General features: G+C 36.0%; 1 protein-coding gene across 1 annotated transcript; it reads right to left on the reverse strand.

The window, feature by feature from the left end:
• Positions 1-10,926: 10,926 nt before the first annotated feature.
• Positions 10,927-11,553, reverse strand: LOC101997666 (olfactory receptor 10AG1-like). Its single transcript, XM_005363466.2, has one exon. It carries the CDS (start codon positions 11,551-11,553, stop codon positions 10,927-10,929), a length of 627 nt encoding a protein of 208 aa, XP_005363523.2.
• Between the last annotated feature and the right edge of the window lie 6 nt (positions 11,554-11,559).

Raw genomic sequence — 11,559 nt, forward strand, 5'->3', positions numbered from 1 at the left:
ATGTTTCAAGCATTTGCTTTTTCAAGTCCACAAGTTTCTTATGTTGGCTGAATGAGATAAGTAAATATTCTTATATGTTCTTTTACAAAGACATTTACCACCATTTTGTTTATTAACTACAGCATGGGATTTTTAATATCATAAAAGAACTGGTATATGGCTAAAATAAACCCATGACATCGATTTATTTTATTATATTCAGCTATGTTTCAGCAGGTTTTGAGATGCAAACATTACAAATATTGGCACACTGTACAGAAATTATATCTTTGTACTTTGTTCTTTAAAATGAGATATTACTGCAAACCTTTTTCTGTTTTTGTGTTTACATATTGTCTTTCCTTCATTTTTCAGTACAAAGTCTTTAAATCCATAGATTTTATTTGAAGCTTTTCCTTAATTCTTATTCTAAAGAAGTATTAAGCCTTTTATTGTGAAATTATGTTGTCATACTGTGTGTGAAGAAAGATGGAGTCATGGATATATGCTTGCAGCTTTCAACTTTCTGCTTGCCACCTTGAAGAGCAGAGTTCACATCTCCAGAAATCCAAGGTAATTCTTTGTGTTTGTGAAAGCCGGAGTGTGATTCTACCAGAGAGTGGGGTGTCCTGCTGGGTGGGTCTGCTAGGTGCAGTCCCAGCCTGGGCTTGAGAGTTCCGCTGAGGTCCCTTCAAGAAAGAGGATTTGAAGGCTGATTGAGATTTGTAGCTTGCATAGTCTGATCTATAAAGTGGGGGTTTTGGAGTAGCCTACCTGCAAGAAGCTTTCCTGCTGGCTGGCTAGAAAAGCTTTGGCAGGTGGGGGAGGGGTGCAGGGATTTGCCCTGGCTTCAAGGGCCTTGAGAATGGGGTGTTCAGCTGGGTGCCTTCCCTCTCATTAGGATGTTCTCCATGACTCCAGGCAAAATGACAAAGCAGAGTTGTACAGTACAGCAAATCAATGGGTACCTGATCACTCACGTCTTGGTCGGCTACGTGCAGTCACAGCCAGACCATGATGGGGATACCCACTGAAATAGCTTACCTGAGCTATTGTGAGCCCACCAACTCAGGTCTGACAGCAAGCAAACCAGCATACGACAAAACTCGGCCCTCTGAATGTGGGTGACGGTTGTATGACTCGGGCAGACTGTGGGGCCACTGGCTGTGGGACCAGGATTTATTCTTACTGCTTGGACAGTGATGGCTGAGACCGCTCTTTCGTTCCCAACCACCCAGACCCAAAATAATTATGCAGATACTGTGTAAATTAAAATACTGCTTGACAAATAGTTTAGGAGTATTCCTGGCTAACTCGTATATCTTAAATTAACCCATCTCTATTAATCTGTATATCACCACAAGCTGTGGCCTACCAGCAAGGTTCCAATGTCTGTCTCCTCCAGCAGCTACATGGTTTCTCCCCAATTCTGCCTTCTTTCACCCAGCATTCAGTTTAGTTTTCCCACCTACCTCTATTCAGCCCTGTCATTGGTCTAAGCATCTTCTTTACTCATTAACCAATAAAAGCAACACCTGTATAAAAAGGACTTTCCACATCAGTACTAGATCTTGGAACCCATTCTCTTTGGAGGGATACCTTACTCAGCCTAGATACAGTAGGGAGGGACTTGGTCTATCCTCAGAATAATATGTTAGACCTTGTTTACTCCACATGGAAAGCTTTGCCCTCTCTGAGGAGTGGATGGGTGTGCAAAGGGGGAAGTGGAGGGAAAAGGAGGAGTGGAGGCTGTGGGAACTGGGATTAGCATTAAAATGAGAAAAGATATCTTTAAAAAAATATAAAATTTAAAAATTACAAAAATATTAAAGGCAAAGATGGAATCTACAGCAAGCTGATATCTAGCCTAGACATCTCACTGAGTGCTAGGATTGTTCCTGAGAACATAATTCAGCTCTTTAAGTAGAAGAACACCTGGGAAGTATTTCTTACATCAAAACCTGACCTCTACAAGTCTTCACAACCAGAGATATGGGTAAAAACAAGCAACTAAAACAAAAACAAAAAAGCCAAAAAAAAAAAAAGCCAAACACATTAAAGATGAGAAATGAAAAATAAAATCCAACAGTCAGTTTTCTTAAAGCAAAACATTTCTAATAAGAAATAAGAGTTGTGTTATTATATTGTCTGCATAATCCATCACTGATCTAATTATGATAAACATGAACACTAGATAGTACTTTTCTAATATTTCAACTTAAGACTACTTTCAGCCGGGCGGTGGCACGCCTTTAATCCCAGCACTCAGGAGGCAGAGGCAGGAGGATCTCTGTGAGTTCGAGACCAGCCTGGCCTACAAGAGCTAGTTCCAGGACAAGCTCCAAAACCACAGAGAAACCCTGTCTCGAAAAACCAAAAAAAAAAGAAAAGAAAAGAAAAAAAAGACTACTTTCATGATACCTTTTTAATGCCAGATTTTCCTGTTAGTTTATACATTTGTAAAACATGTGTGTTTGGTCCAGTTTCTTTTTATTAGTATTTGTGGTAAAACCAGATCTCTCACCATACCCATTTCATCAACTCTCTTGGCTACCATGCAACATACATGGATGTAAGAAGAGTAACTGACAAAATAAAGCAAAACTCTCATATTAATTATCTGTTCTGCTGCATAATTGAAAGAAATCAAGAAATCTCATGACACTTCCTAAATAATTGTTCTCTAATAGCACATGATAAGTCTTTAGATATTTCCTATCCTTGTATACCATTTGTCTTCTAGATTCATTCAGTGAAGCATCTAAAGTACCACATTGGATGCCTGGTTTTCTGAGTCAGCATTAAGAGCAGGGCCTGCTCTTCCAAATGACCTGGGTTCCATTCTCAGCACTCAGAAGGCAGATCACTAACACTGTAATGCTAATTACAGGAGATCTTGTATCCTCATTTGTCCTTGAAGGACACCAGACATGCATGTGCTACAGAGAACTATATGCAAAATATCCTTTCCAAACATAATAAAAGTTAAAATAAGTATTGATTGACATATAAATATGATCACATGCACCTGTACTTTTTAAATTCTCTCTGCTCACTTTCAGTACATATGCAATCAATTCTTTTACCAACAGCATCGTTACTACAATTTGACAAATATCTAACTTGTCTTAATAAGGGAATAGAAATAGGTGAGATGTGCTTAATGGGTAGATCACGTACAGAGTAAAATCATGGACACATCTGTGGTATTTTTAGAGCATCTTGAGCCTGCAGGTCAAAGCTGTCTTTGGTAAATGGTGTAAGAAAAGAACTCAAGCTTACCTCTAAAATTCCACTTGAAATCATCAATGAAAGCAAATGGAAATTTATCTTTTGTGTTTTATATGGTCTTGCTTTCCTCAAACAGCTATACTGACCCACGTTAATTATTTCAGTTTCAGATAGGGATTGTTATTAAATAAAGACTGTCAAACCTCTGAGGAATATTTCTCTTGTGCATCAACTTAATTTCAGGGGATTATTTATAATGAGCTTCTGAGAAACTCAAATTAATCAAATTTGTGTTCCTCTATTATCAAATTATCTGGATACTTTATGTTATTTTCTATAGGTTTTTTGAGTTATCAATCGCTATTTGGATCTAGAAATCACAAATAGTCTTCATGCACTACCCAACACTTTCTTCTGAAGTATTTTTGACTATGTATTTTATGTATGCTCATGCACACATCAACTTTTAATAATTTTCCAAACTTTCTCATCTTCTGTTCATGTTCTGAAACGTATTTATGTAGTCAAGAGTGGTTGAACTTGACTTTAATCCAGGTACTCAGTAGGCAGAGGCTAGTGGATCTGTGTGCTTGAGGCCAATGTGGTCTACACATAATTTCTAGGGAAATTAGGGCTTTGACACAAAGAAATCCTGTAATAAAGCAAAGCAAAACAAAACAAAATACACCAACCCCCCCAAACCCACCCAAATACTTAACTATTATTCATTCCTATACCAAATTGCTTCTGTATGTATCTGTTGATGAGTTGATGATGTTATTATTTTTCACTTACAGATGATTTGATGAGTTCAGTCTCAAACATTATAAAACAGTAAAAAATGTTATATGGTCAAATGTGTAATTCTATTTCAGCTTTATTGGTTGAAATTGGATTATATTCAGATAAGGGAAGAAAGACAGACTACTTTAAAAATTTACATTAGAAACTGATTTGCAAACCAATGACCCTGTTGTAGGTTTTGCTCACAGGACATAAGAATAACATGGGAGTTATATTTCAAAATAGCTGCACTACTTTGAAATCCCACCACATCTTGGAGGATGACATCAAGGGCGTTTAATCAAATAGTCCCCTTCACTCAACTTCTATTTCCTATACATTCTAGCAATCCCTAAGAAGGCAGTAGGGAGAAATACTTAAATCCCACTTGAGATTCTTATGACCTTCTGATCCATCCTTCTAGAAAGGTCAATAGTTCCTTTATTACTCCCTAAACTCCTAACAATGTATCAGTTTTTCTGTTCCATTAGTTGCAGTGGTGAACAAGCTATGTTTTCTGTATTCAAAGACTTCATGTGATGATCATGGTATTATTAAAGGAAAACAACTTTCTATACAGAACAGTGATTTTTTTTCATTATCTTTTTGAAACCAGTACTTTCATTTCAATTCTATTTTATCTATATCTTACTAATCCCATCATTAGTTAGAATTATTCATTTTCAATTATTCATCATTTTATTGTTTTAACATGTAGAAGCTAGACTCTGCAGATAAATGGTCAGTAAAATTTATTGACACAACTCCGTGGAGTTTCTAGGCCCATGCCAACAAAAAGAAGCATCCTGCCAGTTGCTCATAAACACCATTTAAAAAACAAAAATAAAACACAATTTAATGTTTCATGACAGGGCCTTTAAAAGAGTTGCAAGGCTTTTACCACTAATACTGAGTCAGGTAGTCTCTCTTAAAGGATCCATGCCTCTGCTTGCCACCAGCAAACAGAACCTACTATAGAAGGTGATGCTACCAAGAAAAATGAATGAAATGAAATGTATGCACTGGCAATGCTGAAGCATTCACATGCAGCCCATATATGGCTGTTCTGATGAACTTGATTATATTGGGTTTGATGGTATAAGTTGATGAAAATGACTGATGAGGTTTCTTCCACCAGGGTACCAAATCTCATTACAGATGGTTGTGAGGCACCATGTATTTGCTGAGTATTGAACTCTGGACTATTGAAAGACCAAGCAGTGTTCTTAACCACAGAGTCATTTCCAAAACTGTGGATAACTCACTTCTTTGGTGTCTAGAATTCCTTTCCAAGCTCTCTAAGGTTTTATGTGGATGTAGTTGCTGAATGTTGGGTGCCATTGGTAGCATAATTAATAAAAATATAGACACAGATATTGAAGTTCAGTCTGAAGACCAGAAAAGCAAAACAGCCAGCCAGCCATTGGCTCTTACTTCTACTTCACTCTGAAACAGCAATCCCACCTTTAGGAAACTCAGAATGAGACTGTGTCTGAGAGCTGTCCTCTTCCATCTTATATTCCTCTATTGGGCTGATATCAAAACTGTGTGCCACTACCACCTGCTTTCTATGACAAACTAGTTTCGCTTCTGGGTTTAAAGGTATCTCGCCACTGCTTGGTCTGTAAGACTGACTATTGGTGCTTTTTTATTCTCTGATCTTCAAGCAAGCTTTATTTATTAAAATACAAATGAAATATCACTCTGGGCATTGCTGGGAGCCGATTTGAATAACTGCCATTACAAGATGGCATTTGGCCCCAGCCTCGCTTGATAGATAACTCCATATTAGGGTTGCAGTTCTTCCACCGGAAAACAGGGTGAGTTGTTGTGATCTAGCTGCCCACACTTCCCCTGACCAGCAGGGGAACATCCTGGTCTGTAACTGACAGGGATGTTCCCCTGCTTTCTTTCCTGCCGGTGAGTCTCCAGAAAAGCAAGTATCAAAGTATCAAAAGTTGCTAGGCATACTCCCTATATAAGCAGCTATAGTTCAGGGCTCCGGGGCCCCTTGCTTTCTGCTCTACCTACAACCAAGAGGCTCCAATAAAGCATGATTTGAGAAGAATCCTCGTCTGGTGGCTGTTCCTTCCTGCTGGTCAGAAAGTTCGCTGCAGGGCATCAACTTCAAAGTTTCACACGAAGGCCTCTCTACTAGGACTGCATTCAGGGACACCCCTGACACGTATTTGCCTCAGTGCCATTTTTAGGCATGAAGAAAAATCCCATAACCTATTTCTTCTATCTTTACTTCTAAAACCAGAACCAGATAGCCAAACCTGCTAAGTTCTGATGCATACTGGGGCTGGAACAGGGTCCCCTCATTCCATTACATTTTCATGTGTCTTCTGTCCTTCACTGCCTATGCTTGACTACCTTGAATCGTGCCCTGTGGACCAGGCTGCCCTTGAATTCAGAGATACTCTTCCTAGAACTGGGATAAAAGGTAGTCCCCACCATATCTATCAGGAAGATTTTCTTTAGTTCCTTTACAAAAGTTGGAAAATTAGCTGGCTGGGTCTTTCTTTGGTTACTACTTCCTATATTCTATTTCTTAAACTGTTTATCTTCTTGAACACAGATTTTAGCAACTTTCTACTTTCTGGTGCTTTTTATCTCCTTAAAATTTATATTTTATAATTTCTTCTAGTAAGCTTGGTACCTTTTATTATTACTCTTTATTACTTTTACCACTAATAACCACACTGAAGAATGTATTCTATGCTGTTTTGAGATTTCCTCTGCCATCAATGCTAATTCAACACTCTTCACTTTAGCTATAGATACATTCTTGAGACAAGGGCAAAAACGACCACTTTGTTCACCAAAATATTGCAATACCAGTCTCTAGACCACATACTTTCATTCTTCTCCTCTGAAAAATTTAAACCCCATAATTCATAAATTCAAATTCATCATCACTGTCTTCCATGTTTTTCTAGGATTGTTTGTGAAACAGTGCTTAAGGCACCCACTGATTTCCTTGCTCAATTGCCCAAAGTACATACTATCCCAAACATAATGCAGTCAGACCTAAAACACTAGTACCCAAGTCCCTGAGTACCAGCTTCTGTCTTATTTTGAGTTTTTATTGTTGTAAAATGACACCATAACTAGGACAACACTTAAAAAGAAAAACATTTAATTGAGGTAGCAGTTTACTGGTTCGGTGGTTCAATCCATTACTATCACGGTGAGTAACATGGTAGCATGCAGGCAGATGTGGTGCTGTAGGAAGAGCTGAGGGTACTACATCTTGCAGGCAACAGAAATTTGACTGAGACGTTGGGAGGTATCTTGAGCAAAGAAAACCTCAAAGGCTTTCCACACAAGTGATACAATTCCTCCAAAAGGGCCATTCCCACTTCAACAGAGCCTTACCCCCAAATAGTGCCACTCCCTATGAGATTATGGGGGACAAGTAAATTCAATCTATGATGCTTCTCTTCCCCATTTTATGGTTTTTACATACTTATACCCAGTATTTCAAGATGTTCCCTGAACACTGGGGTAAGGGAGGATCAGTTATCCCATCTATAATTGAACACTTAGTCACTGATTTTTAACATTTAATCATTGATTAATCTCTGCATAATCATCACAATCTGTAAAAGATAAGTTCCTTTGAGCAAGCCTGTGAGCAACACAGATATAGCATTTAGAAGGCAGGTAACATTATGACCACTTAGCAACATCAAGAAGATCCATAACTAGAGCCTATGATTTCTCTAGCTTTGGGATTTTGACTAGGTTTATAGTAACAGACATGATTTCCTTCCTCTGAAGCAGGCCTGACATCTAATTATTAGTCAATTGCTCTCCTCATAGGAGTCATGCAAATATTTCACTCTGGGCATATATTACTTGGCAAGTCAACATTATAGTACACACATTCCAGTATTGTAGAAGAAAAACATCCTATTACATTGTGAGAAAACTTAAAATGAAATATAATTTTAAATGTTTAAAAGGCACTTTAGAAGATTTACTCCTTCTCTCTAAAGCTAACCTCTGTAATGGTGTGACTTCACATATAAGGTTTTTTTTCTTTACTTACCCATCTTTGTAAGTCACAATGTTTATGTGTTTCTGACATTTTATAACCATTCTCTTCATCCTGTTGTCCTCTATTCCTTTGGTGATTCATTTTTAATATTCCTAGAAGTTTAGATGTTATACAGATGTCTTCTTTAAGATGAAAATTCAATTTTTATTTAATATCAACAGTTTTCTTTACATAGATTTACTATATATCTTTTTAATTTTACTTGTTTTTCAACATTATCATTATTATATGATGGAAATATATGTGTTGATATAATTCTGTTCCTTAGACTGTTACTTAATTTTGTGTAAAGAGTGGTTTGTCAGAATTTGCTTTTCCCTTAGGGATTCCATTTTATCAGCAGGTTTGACTCCACTTAGGAAACAGGTTGATTGTGAATCTGAGTGTTTATATAAATGACACCCACCTTATGAATTTATTGGGGTAAATTGAGATTATTTGACACAAGAGGTACTAAAATTCTCAGAAAACCGTGCCTAAGAATGATACCCAATAACTTATAAGATATACCAGACGAAGAAGGTGATATAAATTCTTCACCAGCACCCTATTAAAAATGAACAAAATAATGATTTCACTAAATAAAAGTATCCATAGGAACAATCAACTAAAAAAGATATATGCAGAATACAAGATAACATTTTTTAGGATACATCAGGCTCAGTATTAACATCTAAAATATAAAAACATAAAAAATTAAAGAGAAAACATTTTAAATTATCCATAATATAAATGGCTATTGAAACAAACAGTTGACAAAAGATGATAAATAGATATCCACTACACATAGTAAGATGTCCTGCCCCTTTGACCTTCAAGGAAAAATGAATCAAAACTACACTAAATTGTATCTTGATCCATTGTGAATTTTAGACATTAGGAAGAAAATAATAGAACAGGAATGGTAGCTTAGCAATTAAGAAAAATTTAAGTTCAAAGGATCTAACACCCCTTTCTGATTTTCCATGGTCCATGTCCTCCTGTGGTAGACTTAAATTCACACATGTATACACAAATTTACTGAAATAGAAGATCACAATAATGAAAAGAAATACTCAAAACGAATGAGAACAAAAAATTAAGAATAATTTTATACTTTTGTAGACTGCAAACCAGTTTAAACTTTATAAGAGGAAGCATCAATTATTTCTAAATCAACATATGACAAAAGTACTGTCACATCCATTTTCATTGCAGCACTGTTAATAATAGGTGTGTTTAGAAAGCAATTCTAACATTATTTGAAAAAGTAATCGCTAAAGAAAATGTGGCATATGAACACATGGTAGCTGTTATGGCAACCATGAAGGAAAAAAAAAATATGTTCTTTAGAGGAAAATGTATACAAATTGAAAAGACTCATAATAAGTAATTCTTTCTTGGTAATATGATTTTATTTCTTTACTTTACGAAAGTCTGATTTTTTTGTTTCCTGTCATTTGTAGATTCTATATTTTATATATCAATATATATTGAACTCATATATGAATATTTAGAGCATGTATTAGTGTGTGTGAGAAAGAGAGATAGAGAGAGAGAGATAATAAGAAGATAGGAGAGGTACAACATTAGTCAGAAGTCTACTGAAAGTATTGGTGGGTTTCCATGAGAGTATCTTTTATAAATTAGTAGTATATGCAAGTAATATATAACATTATGTGTGTGTGCATGGAAAGAAAGAAATGCAGATGGTCAGTACAATTATAAACCAAATTTTATAATATTTCCAATGACTTATGTTATGAATGTAGTACCAAACGAATATATTACAAGTTACCATAGGTGTTGAAATTAAGTTCAAAGAAGCTTACATTTTTATATGAGTGCAGTAATCTTGTTGAGATAATTCGTAGGTTCAATGTTGTTTTCAATTATTGTTTTATAAATCTAAGCTCACCAAAATTCTGACAGAATACTTTAAGTTTCATTACTCTATCAACTGTCTTAATCTATCCAAAAAAAATATTTGATATGCCAATATAATTATTAAGTATATTATGGTACTAAAGAAAATATAGCAGGAAATACAGATGTCAAGATTAGGGACAATGTAATTTAGATTTATAAATATGTCATATGGAAACAGACGGATTAAGCTTACTGTTTTTATATAGAGATTGTGATACACAATGCATTTCATTCTTGGTGAATGCACATGGATGTGACTGCTTAAACCATTGACAACAAATAAGAATTGAATTCTCAGTCCTGAAGAAGAGATCTGTATACCATTAAAACTTCTAACAATATTAAAAATGAATCACTGAAGGAACAGAGAAAAACAGGATGAGGAGAATGGTTACAAAATTTCAGCAATTGAGCTTAACAAGGTCAAAGAGATTTTGAAGTCACAGTTGCAGTTCTTGCTTTTACTGGACCTGAATGTAATTGGCACTGTCAAGAATAAATTTAAAAAAATGAGGAGGAAACTTACTACCTACCTACCTACTAACAAGTTCATTGAGAGTAGGAGTCCATGCCTGAGTTTGATTATGAATAATACTTTCAAACCTGTGGTCATACAAGGATCTCAGTTAAGATTGATGGGTTATGAAACAAAGCAAAAAGGCATACATGTGGGGAGTATTTGAAGGGAGGAAATGAGTTTTAAGAGGAATAGGGAATGCATTACACACATGTAGAAAAATGTCAAAGAAAAAAATTAATTAAAATGTTTCATTAGACATACAAGATTGACATTATAACAATCGGGTTAGTGTATTTCCATGTAAAGTAATGTTATACCAACTTTTAAAAGTAATAAAGAAAGGTCACAGCAGTAATTAGTATTTCAAAAGACAAATCAGATGTTATAGTCTATGTGAGAACTGTGGTTGCATTCAATCACTGTACATAAGTCCATTGAACTATGGTCTAAGTAATAATCTTCTCAGAGCTGCAATCACTTCTTTGTTCCTAAGGCTGTATATCATGGGATTGAACAGAGGGGTCACAACGGTGTAAAAAAGAGAGAGGAGTTTGTCACTTACTGCAGAATGTATAGACTTTGGCATTAAATAGGTAATAGAGGCAGAAACATAGAACAAAATCACCACCACCAGATGTGAGGAACATGTGGAAAAGGCTTTTGACCGTCCATGAGCAGTTGGCAACCTCAAAACGGTGGCAATTATTTTGCTGTATGATATTATTATTAATGAAAAAGGGATTGCAGCAAGCAAAATAGTCACTACATAGACATACAGCTCATTAACAGAAGTATCTCCACAGGCCAGCTTAAGTACAGGGGATATGTCACAGAAGAAGTGATCTATCAGGTTAGAGTTGCAGAAATGTAGAGAAAATATCTGACAAGTTTGCCCTACATGGAAAGGTACGCCACTAAACCAGGAGACCACTGCCAGCTGTGTGCATTTTGTCTGTTTCATGACCAGAGGATAGTGTAGAGGGTTGCAGATAGCTACATAACGGTCATAGGACATCACAGCCAGGAGAATACTGTCTGTAGTTGCCAAAATTAGAAAGAAACACATTTGTGT

Source organism: Microtus ochrogaster, linkage group LG9, assembly GCF_000317375.1.
Source record: "Microtus ochrogaster isolate Prairie Vole_2 linkage group LG9, MicOch1.0, whole genome shotgun sequence".
Classification (NCBI taxonomy): domain Eukaryota; kingdom Metazoa; phylum Chordata; class Mammalia; order Rodentia; family Cricetidae; genus Microtus; species Microtus ochrogaster.